Source organism: Limulus polyphemus, unplaced genomic scaffold (assembly GCF_000517525.1).
Source record: "Limulus polyphemus unplaced genomic scaffold, Limulus_polyphemus-2.1.2 Scaffold762, whole genome shotgun sequence".
NCBI classification, from domain to species: domain Eukaryota; kingdom Metazoa; phylum Arthropoda; class Merostomata; order Xiphosura; family Limulidae; genus Limulus; species Limulus polyphemus.
The window spans coordinates 180,111-202,513 of record NW_013666372.1 but is presented as its reverse complement, the minus strand read 5'-3'; the positions used below and the strand labels follow the sequence as shown (position 1 = coordinate 202,513).

Below are 22,403 nucleotides of genomic sequence, written 5' to 3'. Positions count from 1 at the left end.
TTTCATTTTTTCTGAAAATGTGGTGTCTATTTACTTGTATACCCATAAATTTGACCTATTTACAACTTACAACTTTATTTGCACATGAAAGTTTATATAGTTTGTAATTTCATAACTTGCCATATTCTTTTGAAGTCAACATCAGTTAAATATATCATATCAAATGTTAACATTATTTTCATGCTTCAGTCTGCACATGTCTTGTACTACACCAGTAATATACGATTTTCACGTAAAATAAAATGTTTTGCATAATTAAGTAATCTAACTTTGTTATGTCGGCATACGAAGGTGAATCCCATTGTGGTTTGTTTTTTGTTTTTGAATTTTGCGCAAAGCTGCACTAGGGCTATTTGCGCTAGCCGTCTCTAATTTAGCAGTGTAAGACTAGAGGGAAGGCAACTAGTCATCGTCACCCACCGCCAACTTTTGGCTACTCTTTTAACAACAAGTAAGGGGATTGACCGTCACATTACAATGACCCCACGACTGAAAGGGCGAGCATGTTTGGTGGGACGGGAATTCGAACTCGCGACCCGCAGATTGCGAGTCGAACGCCCTAATCACCTGGCCATCCCACTATGGAGAATGATATTTGGTCTTAATGGCAGGGTGATCTTGAAAGCCACTATTCTAATGAGGAGAATGTTAGCATTTCATCCAAAATATTTTCTTCTGATTACAGAATAATAATATTAGTGAAATATCTTAAACCGGGTTTCAGCAAGAGGATAAATTTACAGTATCATGAGGAATTCTTTATATAATAAGAGTCTGGTCACGTACACGAATTAAGCTGCAATAAAAATTAGAGGGTAGTAGATAAGTTTGACTACACTTCAAGCCTTCAATTATAAGACCTTATAGAGACCATTTGGAGGAAAGGAGCTCAGATCCAAAAAAGATCTAGTACTTGATGAAGGGATGGGAGGAGAACATGACCATTCAGTCATAACTCGGTAAAAAAGAGGAAAAGGGAGTCTTTAAAAGAGTAAAATTGCTAAACTTATTGTCTTTAGATCTAGTACAGTATATTTAATGAATCATTGATGAATTACGTGTAATGATTTGTGTTACTTCTTTTGGACTTTGTGTTGTATATGTATATTTTTCAGGCATTTGTATCAATTTTCGCCACAAATTATCAAATAAATCCGAATGAATTGTATCTTGCTTGGCTGCATTTTGAGTGAGTGGTTGTCGCAATTCACAACTACTGCCAGGTTGTTTTTCTCATTTATTCTATGCGTTGTTATAGCACTGTGACCGAAAATCTTGTAGCTCCATTTCGTCCTTCTCTAGCTGTTTCAAGATGTCTTCAACCAAGCTCTCAGCATCCTTCTGTCTTATATGGATAAAACCAAGAAAGGACTCTCTAACACGGACTGTTTTCCTCTCAAAATCAGCTTCCACGTATCTCACTACTTCTGACATCTGCTCACGGTGTGCCTGATCTGGAGTCGAGTCGAACATAAGACCATAGTGCTTGGCTTTACGAATGCTTCTCAGTAAACTCTGGCAAACAGTGGATGCCATCATGTGGATGAAATCATTCTGACATCCAGTGAAAGATAAGACGTGGATCCATGATGACTTTCCACACAAGTGAGGTGTTCTTTCATGACAGGGTCAAAAATGGCCAGTACTTTCAGTAAGCCAAGAAAATTTCACACATTGGAGTCATCGTCTAGCTCAAGTGACTCCCTGTGTCCTCGCAAAGTCAGGTTTTGAGTCACAAGGAATTTTATGCAGTGAAGGATTATCGTCAAGATATCACGCCACTTTTGCTTTTCCTTCTTAATCTGTGACTGAAGTTCCACGTCAATAACTCCTCTGTTTTCAGCTAAATTTCTTTCCACTTCTTTCCACTGTGTGAAGCACTCGCGATGATTCTTAGCATTTTCATGAACACTAATCCTTTCATGTGCTTTCCACTGGTTGAATCCACTTTCCTGCTCCAATGAGGATTGATGGTCTGACCGGGAATAGAGAAGATAACAGATACAAAATGCAGACTTTTTAGAAGGGGAATAGACCAGTCATGAGCGGGTCACTTCCTCACCATGACCATTTCCCAATTTCCTCTTCATTCAAGTTTTGTTCATTGGGCGGTTATTTGTTGGTAGGAAACGCCCCCCCCCCCCCCCACCTGTTCTGGAAATACTTTGAACCCAGCTTTATTATTTCTGTTCTCAACGTGTCAGGCAGAATTGCTTTTCCAGTATCCTTGTCGAACTTCAGAAGTCTAATGTCATCTGTTCAATCACTTCTGGTATGACAGTTCGAGGCACTTCGACACCATCGAGTTCACTAGGTTCAGTGTTGTCAACTTCAATCTCGTCAATAAACTCAACATCACCACCACCATCGTCTTCCCCTCCTGTCATGTCCACATTCTCTCTGGCAGCCTCACTCTTAATCTCGTTGTACTCGGATTTATCCGACTTGACTTTCTCCTCGGCTTGTGACGCATTTGTACTTGAACCACCTTTGGATTCTAACAAACTTGTAGCTAGTTCAGGTGACTCCATGGAACGTGTCGAACTACTTATTTCGGGCTTTTGAAAGAAGTGCATGAACAATTTGCTCGACTTCTTGGCTTCCTCTGCCTCCAACTTTCGTCTCTTTCCGTCCTTCAGCTCCATTTTCCTTTTTAGTGAAGAAACGTTTTATGGTTTTCTTACACAATGCTCTGAAATAAGGAAATGGCACTTTTAATAAGAACATTAAATTTCATAGATTTTGCACAAAATTATAGACTACCTCTCTTGTTTGCGCAGGAGAATGGTCTTACTGCCAGTTGGCACTGAGCAGTGGTACTATAAGGTATGTGGTCATGTTGCTCCCAGCACTGTATTTTTACCTAATAATTTATATAATTGGTTTAATAATCCGGCCATCTTAGTGCTTCTCACCCATGATAATCAAATACAGATGATACATCTGAAGAAAATTCTTTTTCCACTATTCGAGGATGGCTTGTCTGACTTTAATAGAAACTGCTCAGTGGCGCCCCCTTCAAGTGGTGCCCAGGGTACGTGCCATACCTTAGGTACGCCACTGCATGAATAGGTTTAAGAGATTGGTTTATGTCATCAGTGGCATTTTTATTGTTAGTATTGACATCTGCGTTCTCTTGGTGAATAATTTGAGATAATTTACTTTAAAAATTTTCAACACAATTACTTTTGAACGTCAAGACAATGAAACTGGACAAATATTTTAGAGATAAAATTATAAATAAAATTCAATCCGTTTCGTTAGTTTGTTAATTCACTGTATGATTTGATTAAAATGATTGTTTTTGCACTTTATTAATGACATTATCGTATTCATTGTTACTTATTAATTCTAAACAGAAATACCTAATATGAACCGAAACAATGAAAAAATGCGAAAAAGAAAACATTGGCTAGTAAGTGAAAAATAAACGATAAATCTGTGAGAATTGATTTCAATTAATATGGCTACGAATTTAATATATATAAAAGCCATTGTCTGTCTTTTATTAACGGTTTAAAAGTTTGTTAGAAATTTAAAATCTTGAAGTATAAGAATGACGTCATTAAAATACATGGTGTGCCAATAAAGTAATGAGCCATTAACATTATACTTATATAAAGTAATCAGAGCACTACAATTTGTGTTGAGAAACAAATTCCAAGCATTTCTAAGGTAAGAAAAAAAAAAGATTGACATATTTATTGTAATCTAGGACTTTTAATAAGCTGTGTTTTATATTTAAGTTAATGATTTAAATTAATATTGACATTTCTATAGACGAATAACGAATGAAGCCAGAAGTATCAACAGATAGCACTAAATATGAAGAATATTCCCCTTAGTGATAAATGAAGAATTGTCATTACTGTCAGTAGAGATTCAGTATATTGAATTTATTATTATTACTCAAAGATTCCTTAAATAAAATGTTCACTATGGTGTATTGTAACTTTAGAATACAACATAAAGCCAAATATTAAGTATTAATAATAACATTTAAATATGTGGATTCTTTTAAAATCTAGTAGAGCTAGAAATAAAATTTTCAACAAAAAATATATCAGCATAATTTTGACATAAAAGTACAATGGAAATGAAGTTGTTAGGCGTACAAAATTGTTATATGTTATAGAATATGTACATATGTTATACATAATTTTTTATTTGAGGTTCAGAACCAGAGGATCGGAACAGATTTAACATCGCAAGGCTTAAGGGCTTGCAGCAGAAAAGATTCGTCTTCTGACAATGTGGGGAAGAAACGAAAAAGTGCAGAATCAGTTTTCCCTGAAAATTTAGACAGGTACCCTTTTCTTAAGGGGGAAATATGTAGCTTTAATGAGCACAAGACGGCGCGCTTGCTCCCAGCAACCTTTGCGGGACGCGGCTGTATCGAGTATCGAAGGGAGAGTGAACGTCCAGTGTGTGGTCAGTGTGGGAAGGTATTTGTGTCTTTACGGAGCCTTTCCGTACATGCCACAGAACATATGAATGCTGTGGATTACAGTGCCGGACATAAACCACTTAACAACCGTCCATCTCCTAAAGAACCGGCTTCCTTTGGATCCGAGACAGCTAGTCGTGCATATGATGGAGGCCAAGACCGACGCGCAACGCCAGTGGCTGTTTCTACTCACCACGTGACCAGGGATAGCAGCAAATCAGGTGTACCGCTATTGGAGCGCGGGAAGGTGAATCGCAGCCAAAAGCTGCTGACTGGGCTGAGCTTACCGTGTCCTGTTTGTGGCAAAACTTTCGTTGCCATGAGAAATTTGGAATCTCATTTAAAGAGTCATACCAAACAGCGGCCCTACCAGTGCTTAGACTGCGGCAAAAGCTTTTCGCTCCGTAACACATTAATCTGTCATACGCGTGTGCACACCAAGGAGCGGCCGTACACCTGCTCTTTGTGCTTCAAATCCTTCACACAGGCCAGCACTCTTAAATCGCATGTGATTTACAAACACACCAAGCAGTTTCCGCATAAGTGTGACACATGTGGTCGAGGTTTCATCTCACCAGGTCAGAAGATGGAGCATGTTACACGCCTTCATGGACCAGGGTCCAGCGTTAGCAGCAATGAACAACAGTGACCACTTCATCATCGCAACTAGTCCGGTCATGTATAAGTAACGTGTACCCCATGGTCGTACATGAAGCCAACGTTTATAGGCAGCGCACAGTTTTCCATCGATGCGTATACGTGCTTCAAAACTACGCCATAGCCATGGCCAGTATAGCACCTTGCTTGCAAATTTACTTAATGTACTTTTTATTGGAAGTACCGTTTATATGCAACTGCAATTAACTTTTGTTCTAGTTTTATGTACAGTACATAGATATGATGGTTCTTATTCTTGTGTTATTTCAGTATAGTGATTTAAGTGCCAATCATTGAATTACACGTATATAGTAACGTGTTCGAATTACTTCTAAAGCATAATGATAATATTGTTTTATCGATGTGTGTGTAAGTAACACTGAAATTATAAAACAAGGCTATCTATAAGTAAAAACAGCATATTTTATGATATATGAAAATATATTAGATTTAGTTCGGATCATTAATACAGTCACAAAAATTGCCCGCTATTGTTATCTTGTAATTTGGTTGTTACGTCTTAAAGTATAATGTACAAACGCGGCGTTAGGCTTAGTTACTTTCATAAAATAGAAGGCCACTTATTGCATTTGGATTTTTTTGGAAGGGGGGAGTTGTCTGTATAAAGTGATGTCTTTATAAGTTTATGCCTCTGTCATTATTATTATCATTTTTCCATTTACATAATTTGACTTAAAGGAATAAAGAGAATGTACAACCGGTGGATTAAATTACAGTTTTAAGTTATTTTCAGGGCTTGTGTTACAGTTCTACGTACTATTAATTTTGAGTGAAGTTAAGCTATTTTCCAGACTTGTGTTACAATTCTATGTGTTATTAATGTTCGGTAAAATTAAATTATTTTCCAGGCTTGTGTTACAATTTTATGTGCTGTTAGTTTTGAGTGATATTAAAATTTCACCTCGAAGAATTTAAATATGAACAATGGCTATTTTGATCCTTATGGTTAATTTCGAAACACAAACTGATCATTCTAACTATAATTAAAAAGTGACTTGATGAAAATGATTTCGAAGTAGCAGAATAACACCTAGCAATATATAAAGTTTGGGGATGTAGCTTTGTAAAATTTAAAATACGGATCGTATTTATTCCAGAGGCGATGTTTGAGGAGAACAAAGTATGCAATTGCATCACATAAAATCAAGGAAGTTTTCAAGCACTACTATGACCCCCGAAAATGACTTTGCATGTGGTCCCAATCTAACACCTCCTTATTGTTCTGTTTTTATTCTGGGAAAATGCATCGACATTGGCTTCATAACATTGCGATTGAGTATGTTTCATTCTCGTTAACTTTATTACCAGTTTTTTTTGTTGTTTTTTTATGAATCACGCATAATACCCTTCTGTAATTGGGACTGTCATTACTACGTCAATATCCATGGCTGCTCTTCTTTGTAATATGCGTAAATAAACAATTACATCATTATTTTTGCTGTAAAGATTATGGCCTGTTAAAATAATCGTACAATATTCGTGTTGAACTTGTTACTGTCTGAATTCAAAGACCTTATTTGACACAACTTGAATTTATATAGTAATAATAATAAAGTTAGCACCAGATTTGTGTATATATATATATTATGTTGTATGTTGTGAAATCCGGGAAAGGAAGGCAGGGTAAAAACTGCGGAATGTGATGGTGATGAGCTCAAACGAACTAACTTGGTGAGATATTGAGCAGATTGTATTTTAAAATAAATAAGCTAAGTGTTTATAAAAAATATTGTAAGCTTCGTTAGCAGCAAACTGTTGTATTTATTTTGTCATATATGATTGCAGAATCTTAGATAAGAGGTATGTATACAATAAAAATAATAGCTTTCACAATAGAACTATAATAGTAAATTAGTCATTTGCGCGTTACGTTTTGAAGTCTTGCTGTGCAAATAAATAATAGTAAAATGAACTTCCCCTTGATAAATATGATGTTTCAGTTTGGGATACTGCATCATTGTGCTCTATAGTTTTGAAATGGATCTTTTGCTTTTTTCTGTATTTATTATCAACAATAATATGAATATCATCTTTTGTATTTACTGTTTCTGGGGGTGTTTGTGTACTGTGCAGTTTAAATAAGTTGAAATACGTTTAACAGGTATTCAGGGAAACAAGTATGCGAGATAACCATGGTAATTGTAAACCTTCTGTCCATCATTTCAATGTAGTCGCTTCATCCCATAACTTGATACTTAAATCATTACTTATATTTTAAACTACTGTTAATATGTATTGTTTGACTTGAAATAAAGAAGCCAAAACCCAAATATAAGTTGTCAACCCGCAATATCTATTAGCACACTTTAATATGATAATTGTATAAATGGATATGTGGTTTCATAGCCTTCACTTTTAACCTTAGAACTACTGATGGGGTTAAGACAACATGGACTTTCTAAACACGCTGTTTTAAAACTGTATATGCACCAAACTGGTTGTTGGTCCATGGCGTGCTGGTTGCATCGTCCCGAATAACATACAACTTGCAAAACATTTGAGCAAAAGTACCATCAACGTTGTAATTAATGCAACTAATGATTACTGCTGAGGTTTTATGTGTATTTTACATAGCAAATGGATGATTTTTACCTCATGTTTGTAATCAGTTCTTTACTATGAGCGTTGAAACAGAAAAAAAACAAACTCGGTATCATGTAGTATGTGAACATAATCGCGTGAACTGTATAAAAACAAGTAAGTCTGTAGTTTGAGGGGGTAAGCTCGGTCGACATTTGTAAGTGTATATCTGTACAACAGTGAAGAACCGTGTATTAATTGTAAGCAATGATTCTCTGTGGAAAATCCGTAGACTATAGAAACTATTTATATTTTGACGTAAAACGTTCACTACAGTGAACTCTCCTTTGATAAGTGATTATCTGACGAACTGACTGTCAGAACAAGCTTATAGTCTGGTTGTACCAACTAGAGGCATGAGGATTTGATTTATCACAGGCCCATACGCAGAATGCTTGAAAAAGGAGTTTTAATTTGTAAGATCAAAAGCCAACACATATTGTGCGAATCACAATCAGCGATAAGGTTCGTATAAAGATCGTATAGTGGCAATTTTTAAAGTGAAATTATCACAGACCAGATCAAGACACACGGTAATATGTCGTGTGGCCAAAACAACCTGCAGGACAGATACACTGTGTGTTATTAACAGGAGTGATAGTTTAATAATTTTCCACTTTCTGTAATTCAGATTATGGTAATCTAAAGTATCACATATTTTCAGTGGATGTGCTCTACTGGACCCTTACTTCACATACCAAATTTCAAGGCAATCTATTAAGAAATACACGAGTCTCCAAATTTGATTGAATATCTTCCTTTTTTCTTCTTCTTCGCACCGAAAGTACGGAAACTTTTTTCAATAGAAAAACATATTTAACTTTCGTGGATTTTTTGTTAATTTGGTACACAGATAAATCTTTATAACCTGCAATTAGGTGTCAAATTTGGTCTTAATATAAACCGCATGTGCAAAGTTATTGACCGAAAACTGCTCGATTTTTACCAAAATATTTGCGCTAGCCTACGCATCTATCGGTCTGAAATTTTTCTTATAGCTTCAGCTAGAAGTAAAAAGTGGATCGTTTATAGATTTTTGTGGTTCGGATTAAAGATAGTTGATTTAGAGAAGCAAAACAGTAGGGCGAAAGAGTTGGTTAGGCCAAGCAAACTAGATTAACATTTTCTAGTTTAAGTTTTCAAAAGAATCACATGGGTGAAGGGTTATTATTCGTCATTCATTGCCAACTTTTAAACACAAATTTATTCATTTTTTATTAATTTCTTCTAATTAAAGAGCGTTTAGCGTCACGCGATATTAGCTTAAGCGATTAGTGTAAATAATGATGCTTGATACGGCTGTACCAAGTGCATGCGGGTGATGACAAGAAACTGTTAATCTAGATTTCATGGCGTTACTAAAACGGAAGTTATTAAAACTGTTTTAGAGAGGAAAAACTACCACCTTATATTTGAAAGACTCTGATTGGTTCTGTAAAGTATAGGTCTGTTCCAAATAATAGGGTTACGGATCTAAAGCTAATGTTGGTTACTGTCGAGTGTCACTTTCTTATTTGAAAAACACCTTAGATGTGAAAAAAAAGATGCGTTCAAAAAAAGGATTGAGCGTGCGACTTAAAAGAATGAACTCAAAATTGGCGGCCAAACTGGTAGCTAGTTGAACAAAATATGCGGCCCAGCTAACTAATGAATGAATATTTGCTGTAAAATTCTTATCAGTGTTATAAGTGTAGCTATAGCTTCTGGCATGTGACGAGGCATGACTCTACACGAAGTACCGCGAAAGTGTCTGAATAAAGCGTTAATCTGTTTCGAAAAATATTATACTAAAAGCACACACACACCCTTCTTTTTTCCTGTCATAATGATGTTTTCAGTCTCTCCTTTTTTCATGATACGTTCTATAAAACTCCGTTGTATATTTGTTAAATTTTCCCATAATTTTCTTGGCCTTCTTTAGAACGACTTCATTACTTGTATGTGTGTTCCATGCTATTTTAAGTATTCGTCTTAGGAACCACATTTCTGCTGTATCGATGCATTTCTACATTATTGGTGATATTGTCCAACATTCGGAACCATAAAGAAAGATTGGATGAATATAGCACTGTAGAACTCTCAGTCGGTATATACCATAGAATTTAATCTAAACCTCAATGCGTTCTATCCAGGATTTGTTGTAAATTTCGAACATTTAATAACCAGTTGTTAGTTTCGAAACGTTACTACGAATATATCTTTTGTCAGCAATACTTAACCTTTATATATTGATAAAGATCAAGGTTCACAATTTACTTTCATAGAAATCAATTTTGAAATTATTATCAAATTAAAAATATTAGTTTTGCTTCTACGTATTTTGTGGAGGAAATCTATGTAGTATATGGCACATGAAAAAAGTAAATTATTATATAAATGTATGTTAAATATTGATTATTCCTTTGTAGAGTACTTCAGATTTAACCAATAAAAATTAAAAAAAGGAGTAAGTTTCAAATATAAAACAATCAAAAACAAACTTAAAAAAAAGTATTTGGTTTTCTTTAGTGTTGCACCAGAAAAGCAAGGCACTTTCATTGATAACTGCGTCTACAAAAAAATACTTCACTAAAATCTAATCTGTAATGTAATGCTGTGATGATAGCTTATTTTTAAACTAAAATTTCAATATAATCCTTTTTCTCATGGATAGTGAACATTATTGAATGTCAAGTGTGAGTACATTGTTGTAGAATTGTCAGACAATTCCAGAAAAGGCCGCAGTTCCAATAGCTTTCCCCAGGAACTAGCAGTTATACCTATACGGAGGGTGGGTTTTTCTGCTAGTGTTTTTAAGTGCGTAACAAAACTTTTTTCTTGCCCCTTTCATCCCACTTTTATGCATACACTTTTCTTTTTGTCATTTCAAGCGTTGCTACAGAGTAAAACGACCCCAGTGGCACAGCGGCATGTCTGCGGACTTACAACACAGATAGCCCTTGTGTAGCTTTGTGCATAATTAAAAAACAAACAAACAGAGTAAAACTGTTTGAAATAATAATATAATATAATAGTAGGTCGAGTGCGGTAGGAAATGAGGTCAGAAAATCAACCATTTCCATTAAGAATAGAAAAGTTAGAAAAAAGAATAATTTTCATAATTTAAATTTTGCAAAATTGAAAGATTAAAGTCTAGGAAGTTTACACGTGCGGAATCATTTGAAGGAAAATTAAAAAATACAAATAGCAAAATATAGAAAAAACCTCATCTTTTTCAACTTTTATTTGTTCATTTCTAATACGCAAACAAATCTGGTAGATACAATGAGTTCTGCTCTAAGTTTTATATAAAGTTTTAGTTTCGAAAATACACAAGTTGCTTTTTTTAAATTAATCTCTAAATTTAAATATTCTGTTTTATTGGTTGTTCAGATGTTAAGTTATTTTAATTTTGTTCATGCTCACCCTTTCAGCCGTGGGGACGTTATAATATGACAGTCAATCCCACTATTCGTTGGTAAAAGAGTAGCCCAAGAATTGGCGGTGATGACTAGCTGCCTTCCCTCTACTTTTTCACTGCTAAATTAGGGACGGCTAGCGCAAAACCAAACCAAGCAATTTACTGTAACAGTTCGTCCTGGTGTCGAATCAATATAATTTTACGCAGTTCTTTACCACAACATGTTTCTGTACCAACTAATAATTGACATTTTAATATAGTTGTTAAAGCAATTTAACTCTCCTCGTTAACATAATTAACTTGTGGAAGCTGAGTTATCATTAACTATTTTTTAGATTATTTATATGACCAGAAGTTATTTAACAAACTCCAGTTCCTTGCCCTTATTTTGAACGAACTGATTATTTACTTCGATTTTGTCATCACTTTAATTTAAATGATGAAGATTAACTTTATCATCTTCAACTTTTAACTTAGAAAATTTTAAACCTTTTTCATTCCTCGTACAATAATATAAAACAATATAACGCGTACAGGTTCTAAACATAGATATTCAAGCTACTTGTTTGTTTTTGTTTTTGAATTTCGCGCAAAGCTACACGAGGGCTATCTGCACTAGCCGTCCCTAATTTAGCAGTGAAAGACTAGAGGGAAGGCAGCTAGTCATCACCACCCACCGCCAACTCTTGGGCTACTCTTTTACCAACGAATAGTGGGATTGACCGTCACATTTATAACGCCCCCACAGCTGAAAGGTCGAGCGTATTTGATGGGAGGGGGATTCGAACCCGCGACCCTTAGATTGCGAGTCAAGCGCTCTAACCACTTGGCCATACCGGGTCCAATAAATGGCTATAACATTTGTTAGTGAGCAACACATACACACACACACACAAAATATATGATAGAAAAATATCCGTTAATTCTAGTTATTGTTGCCTCTTTTCATAGAAAAACAAATTATTCTTGTTGAAACAAATATGAAAAAAAATAAATTCTCAAAAACTGATCAGAAACCTATAAATTTTAATTTTTCTCTCATGCGACTACAAAGAGAAAAACCAACAAGAAAAAAAAAGCTTTATAGCTAGTTTTAAGGTTTTAACCTTGAAGACTTAAGCATTTAAATTTCTAATCAAAGTTTAGTTATCTCGCATAAAACTCGTACCTACTCGTCACTCATATATTATTTTTAACAACTCTATGAGTTATGTACTAAACCTAGAAGAGTGCAGTTGTTATTGTGTGTATTCTTTTCCAATTGGCAAATAATGATTACAATGATTAGCATATATCATAAGATGTTAGTATTAGGCCTAATACATTAAACATTGTATTCTTGATATAGCCGTCGACAATGATATGACAAGTATGTTTTGGTTGGAATACTATCATTACATAGTCTTCTAGTTCTTGAAAATCCACAAGGGATTAAATTATGAATGTAGTTTTTAAAAATGTATCAGGCCTAATACTAACGTCTAGATGAGTGCAGTTGAAAATCCACTGCATAACAATATTATTATTGTTCGGGGATGATAAGATACAACAATCTACAGTTATTAAATAGTTATTGCTATTGTGTAATCATCCTATGGTTTAAGTTGTTACACATAAGAGTAGATTTGGAAAACAAAGATTTTGTTTATCGCAGCCAAGTCGCTTATTAGATCCCAGTCTATAAAAACAACTTTTTTACCTAAATTTATCAGTTAATTTACTGATTCAAAGCTATTCCAGGGTGCATAGAATACGTATATTTACACCAGACAAGTCTCTAGCATACTTAAGTTACTGCACTATTTAATCTCTACACAAAATTTATCTTATCAAGTTAACAGTGGCATTAAAGTTGTTAGAACATTTTTATAAGGTAGAAAAAGTTATTGCTAATAGTTATTACATTTCTTTTCAGATACATTCAAGGCAAATACATTATATAAACTGATCTCAACAAGATGAACTGATAATGTATTTCCTGTATAACACATACTGTAATTTTTTTTTATTCTACAAGTTTTACAACGAGGTACAATTAATTGGCAGAAATGTTCAGTCTAAATAAAGTACTTCAATTTTCTTTATTTCGTTGATAGTTGCACTTTGTCTTTAAAATGTTCAGGAATGTATTTATCCAAGTGCTTTTGGGAATTAGGCGTTCTGTCGTAGAAAACAAAATTAATCTCTGATGAAGAAAAGTCGGCTCACTTTAGTAATCGCTTAGATTATCAGGCTTTTATAATACTTTAATTATTATTACGACGGGATTTTCAAGTAACATCAATGTCTTTTTGTAAGAGTAGTAGATGATTCACTAATTTCTCAGTTTAAACTATTCCAAACTGGCGTTTACTTATAATATTGTATAATCTTAGCAATGTGTCGACTGCTAACAGTGGTTGAGCAATGTCCTAATCAATTCGTGTTTTCAAATCAAATACGTGCAAACTATAAAATTAGTCTTTCTTGATGGCGTGGCACTTGATTTCAGTTTGCGATTATTCAGAGCTGTGTGTAGAGGTGCGTCTGGTAAAGATCTGAGGCCATAGGAGGGACTGCTGGGGGAGCTCTTAACTGCGTTACTTCTCGTAACATGCCTCTAATTTCTTCTCTCAGACTCCCAACAATTTCTCGCTTCAGACTCTCTAGTTCATGGTGAGATAATAGACCAAACTGTGAGTCTTGTCCAAACTCTGGACTAGAGTGAAGCATTATCTGGTTACCTCGCAGCGAACGGATGATATCCCTCTTGATACTTTCAATCTGACCACTGTTTCTAGCTGCCTCACGCTTTCTGTCCTCACGTAGTTCATACCTGGAAGTAAAAATAGACTTGCTTAATATTCAGACTTTTAGAAAATAATAAGTGAATAGTATTTGTGCTCTATTATTGATTGAATTAATAGCTACATTATAATAAGTTATTTATTACCGTTCAATTATGTAATTTAAAGAGTAAAACGAATTAGGTTTGATTCTCACTTATTTTAATTTGTATTCCGTAATTTAACCGATCGGTTTCACCATTTCTTTTACTTATCCCTCAGTTTATGTAAATAATGGGCAAACATGAAAGCATTGGAAATTAAATCAGTTATGTGCTTAGAATATACCATCAATGTGAATTAATGAACAATAATACATTTGAGATTAAATTAATAAATAGAATTAGCATAATAGATTTTAAAGTAGTGAATTAAATAGCAACAATATCAGAATAAATAGAGCTTAGAGCAATTTTGCTAACTGCTTAACCAGAGGTGAGTTTATACGGAGCGAATTATAACGCATGACTTTCCTGATAGTTGAGGATCAGGTTTTTGGGGTTTTTGTTTTTTCAGCTAGTTATTCAAATTAATGTTTATATGCAACGTAAATGAGGTATATTCTATTCTTCCTTTATTGGTAAGAATGTTTAACAGATCTAGTCTTATTATTATTATTATATAATTTTTATTATAAGGATTATTTTGCATTGTTTGCTTACTATACGGATTTAGGATTAACCCGAATCTCTTAAGCTCCGAACCTCATGAGATATTATTGGGATTACTGCCGAAAATATCGTAAACAGCTAAGGTACCCAACCGATGAAACAGTGCATCCTAATCATTATAAGCAAGACTTAAGAACAATATACTAAATTTGTTATACATACAATTTACTATGTTAATTTTTAGTTTTAATCTATGGAGGTAGCTTGTTTTGATCAGAAGTTAATATTACTTTCGTCCTTGCAGAGAATATGAACTTTCAGTGAAAAAATAAATTCTAAGGATCTTTTGATCTACTCAAAAATAATAAATAATTCCCCAAGTGTTTAAAAGTAACTGATATAGTAAATTAGATTAATTATTGTTAGATAAACTTTTCGATTTTCCATTCAATGACAAATTTCCTGTTTTACTTAAAACTGCATTAGTCATTGAATTACATATGATCTGTTTCAGTTATAGACTTTCATAAACTATAAACTTCGAATGTTTAACTTTCGATATCATCCTGTTATTGGATTTTATACAAGTTATAATAATATTTTAGTAAGTAAAACTTAAAGAATTTCAAACTAATTCAAAGCTATAAAATGACTCTATTTACCTTAAGCTTGATATGTCTTGTTTGATTTCTAGTAAATCATCTTCGTTTACTCCATCTTGGCGAAGTTGTTTCTTGGTTTGGTGAATATAACGACTTACTAACCGCTTCATCACCTCCTATCAGGAAATATTAATTTCACTTATAAATAGTGACACGATGAAAATGAGACAAAATCACATTACTTGGTGTGCGTTTGTGATGCCGAGCACTTAGTTATGCAGCATTAGTTGTGCATAATTTGAAACCTGGACCTAGCACCAGAACATAGTCCTGGTATTAGATGAGGGGCCTCGTCGGCACTGAATGTAGCTGATGTAGTGTTGTGGATATATTATTATACATTCTTCTTTATCTTCACTCATAAGTTCCTAAAATAATCAAACAGCACTTGTTTGTTCCAAGGTCAGTTTCACCACTTGCGTCATATAGTCTTAGCTGACATAAAATTCGGACTACCACTAGCAAAAACTTAGTTCAGCAGCCTTTATTGACAAAACTTTCAAGACTAAACTCACAACCAACACAATAAACAATGTTAACTTAAGTGAATACTTAAAATGGAGGTTATAGTCATGTGCAATATGAATAAAAACAACGAGGGTACCCAACTTGTGAAGGAATACAATCTAATCATTGTTAGTAAGAATGGTATATTAAATTAGCTAAATATAGCGTTGATTTTTAGTTCTGTTTCATGTAGGCAGCTTGCTTTGATCAGAAGTTTCGTACTTACCGTGAATGTGAAAGGTTAGTAAATAGAAATAAATTCTGCAAATCTTTCAATATATCTAAAAGCATTAAATCAGTCTGTCAAAGCAATTTATATGACAAGTCTTCCTCGTTTACTCCATCTTTGAGAAGACGTTTCTTGATTTAGTGACTATAACGACTTACTAACCCTTCATCATTTTCTATCAAGAAATGTAAATTTTACTTATAAGTAGTGACAGGATAGAAAAGCAATAGAGAAAACCACATTGGCTTGGTGTGCTTTGGTGATACCGATTAGTAGTTATTCTATTAGTTATACTAATTATGAACTGACAGACTAGATGGAAAACAGCTAGTCAACAGCACTCACCGCCAACTCTTGGGTGACTCTTGTAAGACCAAATAGTAGTATTTGAATGTCACCCTTATAATGCATCCATGAACCCAAAGTGCAGAGCGCAATTTTTCTTTAGTGGTCACAGGACGCGAAAATTGGATCCGCAGATCCATAGGTCGGCAAACTAACCACTGATCTAAGCTCGATTCCAATTTTGAAAGATGATTTTTCAAAATATTCTCGAATGAACGATGTGTCAGTAGATTTGTGCTATACAAGAGCAGGCAAAAATATTATGATCCAAATTACTTATACCTAACACTGAGTGAAAATAACATTGAGCTGAAATGAATATGGAACGATGTTGTTTTGTTGTATTCAGTATTGCCATGGTGAGCTACTACAGTAATTCAATACAAAGCCCACGAACCCGATCGCTTACTTCTGTTTCTTCATTTCCTTTAAAGTTATAAATTTTACTAAATAGGCAGCAACAAAAATTTTATCTATTGTTATTTTCTTCATTTGTTTCTGACGAGAAAAATGTTTTCAATGTTTTGATTCATTGGTTAAAGTTGATCCGTTTTTTATAATACCACATCAGTAACTTTAGACAAGCATACATCATCGATTACAAATAAACGTTATTTTCCGTGAATACCGTAGTGTAATTAGTATTACTCTACACAATCCTCTTCTAAAGTTTGTAGCATAATAAATAATTACTGATTAATAACTAAATGTAAACACCAAATATCTTGCAAGAGTTAAATATGCTGAGAAAATTGTCCAGAATTAGATGTTATAAGGTTATCTAAAATTTATGAAATGAGAAAAGACATGATGTTAATAAAATGTTAATTTGTACTTTTAACCGTCAAATTCGTTTCTGGCTTGAAAACAAAAGCGTAAACAGAGAAGCACTAAACATTTCTGTTTGGATATTCATCTTTAAAGCACAAGTAATAAAATATCCCCCTCCCATCTTAGATGTTCTTCGTGGAAAGAATGTAACCTAAATGTAAGTATCACAAATGTATTAAAAGAATCAGAAAAGCTTAAACTCGGATCTTGTTTACTATAAACAGAAAGTTACTACGAGATATAAAACGATTAATATAGCTAGTAAAACCGAAGAAACAAAACATAGTAAAAAGATCATCTCGCTAATGTTGCATGTCTCTTCTAGGCATTAATGTGGAGAGAAAATTATTCTTGAATAAGGATCCTAAAGTCATAAGTGATAATAGAGTGATCTAGTGTATTCTTTGAACAGTATCAACAAGGCAGGTTAGGAAACAAGAATATGACGTAGTTCAGTCAAACGTAGATAATGTTCAAACACATTGAGTAGAAAGGAGAAGAAAAGATGAAAAGCGAAAAAACTGTTAAGACACTAAATGCACAAGCCAAATGAGCTTTAAAGCAGGCAGACATAACTAAAAATTATAAGGTTATAAGCAAATAAAATGCGAAGCTATAAGGAAACTCTTCCTCTTTTAGAGGATGAAACCGAAATGCAAAGCAACTGATTATGGAAAAATACATCTAAAACATAAAAGGTGCAGAGGATTTAGGAAAAAATAACTACCAGTGCTAATGTTTCAGTAGCGTTAGCATGAAGCAGTGCCAAGCTGTGTTAAACTCAAAACGCATAACAAAAGCGATATATATATATATATTGCGTTGTTTACCTGGTAGTTGGAGTTGCTTCTGCTAGGAGCTGGGCCTACTCGCACCGTAGCACCGTTTAAGTTTGATGGGTCCTTGAGGTACTATCAAAACCAGTATCATGATTATAACACTGAAGAATGGAACATTAGGTAAGTCATCGGTAAAAAAGGTACTAAATACATGTCACGGGTTAGAAAGTTGGATAAATGGACAATCGAAGTTAATTTAAACCACCGAATATTTTTTTGAGGGGTTTTTCATTCATAGGTTTGTCATTCTCGTTCAACGTCATGGATCAGTAAAACACTGTTTACTATTGTTCCTATTGAGCTATGGTCTGAAAAAATTAATTGTAGTGATTCATTTTTATTATGTGGCATTCATTATAAGTATTTCATTCTGGTTTGAATTATAATTTAATCAAACGTTTACGTCTCCTTGCTCTTAATAAACAAATACAGATAACCATACAAAATTATATATAATATACATATACTTTTCTTCCTATAAAACAGATACAAATAATCGCACAACAGTATATATATATACACTTTTCTCTTTATACAAGCATCTGTTGCTTGCCAAGGAAGAGGAAAATAAGTCTAAATATTTGATTAAAATCCCACTTGACTGCAGATGTATACTAGTTCATCCATTATATGCTCTTGTTTGCCACAACTCACTATTCAGGAGACTTTTCTTTCAGTATCAGAACGTATCGTCTGGGCTAGACCTATTGCAAAAGTCTGTCTGAGACATTATTTGCGTACAATACAAAACATAAGTAAATCTGCCATCAGGTGTGTTAATCATTACATTTGATATCCCTAATGAATGTTCTTCATTCGCACGGTTGGGTTATTTACACCACTGCGAAGTGAGAGTTATCGATGACAGACTCTAAGCTCAAAATTTAACACGTATAAACCATGAGAAAGAAGATATATTACGGACAGGCCCGAAATATAAAGTATATCTCAAAAACCTTAAACATGAGATTTATTAAGTGAAATTCTCAAGAAAGAAGTAAACATATAATCTTTAAGTTAATACACGATTCTCGGTGTTACACTTAAATTCCTAGAAATGATAATTTTTCCATTGAATAGCTAGTTTCATTCAAACTAGATGATACGAAAATCTTTACTTTTATTTTATTTTTCTCAAAATGTATCCTCATTATCGGAATATAATTAAATACTTCGGATAAACATAGGACCTAATAAATCTTAGAAATCAATTCTAATACTGTATTTATCGCTAATTGTATTGCACCAACACAAGAAAGCAAGTGAACTCTTCAAATTCGAATGTATTATTATCATCGTGATTACCAGGAATAATTCCACGAGCACTTTCTACACTGATGCACGTAGGTACTTGAACGTGTCAGTGGCTGTCTCTACACTGATGCACGTAGGTACTTGAACGTGTCAGTGGCTGTCTCTACACTGATGCACGTAGGTACTTGAACGTGCCAGTGGCTGTCTCAGCTTTGATGGTTTTAGCTAACAACACATGAAATGTTTTCAACTAATATACATGTAATTAACACAATATCTCTCACTCAACCAGAGGCGAAGTAATGTTTTGGGGTGGCAGGATATGGAACAACTCTGGTAATTGTTTCTCGGAGGTGTTGCATACACGCTAATTGATTATTTTTTTGGATTCCAAAATCAAGTTATGCGACCTTTCTTCATTGTCTGTTTGAACTTGGAGACCTTGTTCTTGATCTCATGATCTGGCGAAAGGCTATTACAACTATCATTATTGTCATTAGCAGCACCAAACTGATTTTTGAATGCCGCCACAGCATCTTTGGGATCCATATATGGATTTGCCTCAACATGCGTTGTCAAAAAGTCTATCGTGATCGCATCCACAGCGTCTGCACAGGTTGCAAGTCTAACGTCTCGGAACCTTGCACATGAAGGTTATCGAGGGATTAATGGTTATTGATGATGATATGCCGAAGACTAGCAAAGTTTCAGTCACGGTCAGCGAAGCTTGGAGCTATCTGTCGAACATCTGTTGGTCTCTGTTCCAAAAAATAGATGCAACGACGGGGGGAAGAAGAAGAAGGCTCATGTAGCGGACCCATCGGTTATATAACAAAAAGTACTATCATCAACTGTGGGGTTTCCGCTGCTGACGTGGCCAGTCATAACATGGTCAATTTTTGTCCTATTTGGAAGCTGTGAATTACAATCGTCATATCTCATCTTATGTATGCCACAGCCTTTCTAAGTTTAATCAAAGTCTGATACATTACGGATTTTTTACGTCCGATCCCTGCCACGAGATGCCTCTGGTTGAAGGAGATACCGTGTCAAAAAGGTAAAATATCGATAGTTTCATAAAACACATAATAACTCTATTTTGTTGAGTTAAGATAGTCAAATATAACATATTACTGTTTAAAGAACGACTTGACAAAAATGGCATAAGGTGATATACTCTAGTGTTTTTAAAGGTTTCAAGATATTATTGTAAGAGAATATCAACACGAAATAACAAACAAATGAAAAGTAGGCATAACTCTAATCCACTTTCATGTGTCTAACGAAGTATTCTGCCAACAAATTCTGCCTCCGTTAAAATAATTTTGATGCAGGGTTGCCAACTGCTTCTCTGAAAATCCCCATAATGATAAGCCAATTAACCCTCATTTACAAAATACCTTTACCGGAGAAGAGGAATTGCATGTACAGGGTGGTCCAAAATGATTTTTCCTATCTTAAAATTTAATAATTAAATAATAAAGAAATACAACCATGCAGTTTTCAACATCTTGTAGCCTAACTCAAACCGTTTTTATTGTCATGTTCCAGTGTGTAGTGTTACCCCATAAAATGGCAACCGTGCAAGAAAAGGCACAATGCGATGGATTGGTCGAGGTGGGCCAATTCTGTGGCCTCCGTGTTCGCCATACATCACCCCATTAGAATCCTTTCTTTGTGAGTATGTTAAGGACATCGTGTGTCGCACACCTATAGCAAACATCACGTAGCTAAAGGCCAGCATAACAGATGCTGTCGCCACAGTAACTGTGAACATGTTGCAGCAAACGTGGACTGAAATCGAATATCGGTTAGACGTGTTGAGAGCCACTAATGATGCACATGTAGAAGTCTATTAACATGTAAATAAACACTGTTTGAGTTGGGCTACAAGATGTTGAAAACTGCATGGTTTTATTCCTTTAGTTCCTTAATCAGTAAATTTTAAAATAGGAAATAGAATTTTACACTACCCTCTATTTCACTGACCATCCTACTTTGCTTTTGATAAATTCTTAAATTCCCCATCCATTCATATTAGATCTATTACATACCAAAAGTATTAGCTAAAGTAACTGCAATAAAAGGGTGTCTGTTCCACAGCAGGCAATCAACAACTTTTTGTTTTGTGCTTCTGATTATTAGGAGACTAATGTGACTGGTGAGGTACCTTTAATGTAGTCTCTTATTGGCTTTGGGGAAGTGTAATGTTTACATGCGGGATGAAAAGAGTTGCCATGATGATTACAGACACAGGGCACTGGGCCATTTTCATATTTTTATCCATAATATGCACTGATTTATTTTTCAAATAATGTGTGCACTTTTTTATCCTGTTTTAGTTGGGCTTACAAAGTACAAGATTGTTCTAACAAGTTTCAATTAAGTTTCTCTTCGAAAACTGCAGTGGTTTGCTAACTGAAATCTTGAACATGTCAAATGTGTGAAACAAAATCTTGAATACTCAGTTCGCTGGAGGATATTATTGTTTAAACATTGGGAAAATAGAAAAAGCGAGAGAAAAGTGAAAAATCCAAAACTAACCATCTCAGTCTCCAGACTTAAATCCCACCTAGGTTTTGTGGAATGACTGGAAATATGCTGTTGCAAAAAAATAAATCAAAGTTAATTGGATAATTCAAAGCTATCCAGAAACTTGCTTCAAAATGCTAGAAAAATAAACTTTTATATCTACAAAAAGTTTCGAAGCGATGACGTCATTTTTACGTCACACATTCCCCACTGGTTCTAAACAAACACTACGTGCTCGTTCATCTACTAGTAAAGCAGTATCGCTGCGATAAGCATATCGGCAATCGCTGTTTATTTTGATTATGAGTCAAAGTCAATAAAGAGGGGAAAAAATCACCACCAGTCAGGACAAGTGGATAGTTTTCAGTATGCAGAAGGTGTTCTAAACGGCTCTATGCATGCAAGTATGAAGAACAAGACGTATAATGTTACGTCAGTAAAGGGAATATATACTTTTAGGCCAAACTGATAAATAACGCGTTCATTGTTCAGAAGAAGAAGTTTTGCATAAAGTTGTTCTAGGTATGCTATTTGATGAATCAGTGTTATCTAATGTGTAAATGTTGATCCCATATTGTATGATTAGAATATAGTTTGTTTGTTTTGGAATTTCGCGCAAAGCTACACGAGGGCTATCTGCGCTAGCCGTCCCTAATTTAGCAG

General features: G+C 34.5%; 2 protein-coding genes across 4 annotated transcripts in view; one reads left to right on the top strand and one right to left on the bottom strand.

Annotated features, from left to right (window-relative positions):
- Nucleotides 1–2,784: 2,784 nt before the first annotated feature.
- On the top strand, nt 2,785–5,096 carry LOC106460383 (zinc finger protein 211-like). Its single transcript, XM_013920076.1, has 2 exons — nt 2,785–2,826; nt 4,179–5,096. Exons 1-2 carry the CDS (start codon nt 2,785–2,787, stop codon nt 5,094–5,096), a joined length of 960 nt encoding a protein of 319 aa, XP_013775530.1.
- Nucleotides 5,097–11,868: 6,772 nt separating this feature from the next.
- The window catches only part of LOC106460388 (transient-receptor-potential-like protein), a 54,912-nt gene continuing 44,377 nt past the window's right edge, over nt 11,869–22,403 (bottom strand). For 2 of the 3 annotated variants that reach the window (XM_013920078.2, XM_022387091.1), the window contains exons 10-12: nt 17,946–18,026; nt 15,204–15,319; nt 11,869–13,920 (exon numbers count right to left, since the gene is read on the bottom strand). In XM_013920078.2, coding sequence (XP_013775532.2) covers nt 13,608–13,920; nt 15,204–15,319; nt 17,946–18,026 — 510 coding nt within the window. In that variant the 3' untranslated portion in view covers nt 11,869–13,607. The remainder of the gene's footprint in view (nt 13,921–15,203; nt 15,320–17,945; nt 18,027–22,403) is intronic. The other variant, XM_022387092.1, reaches the window with a different exon arrangement.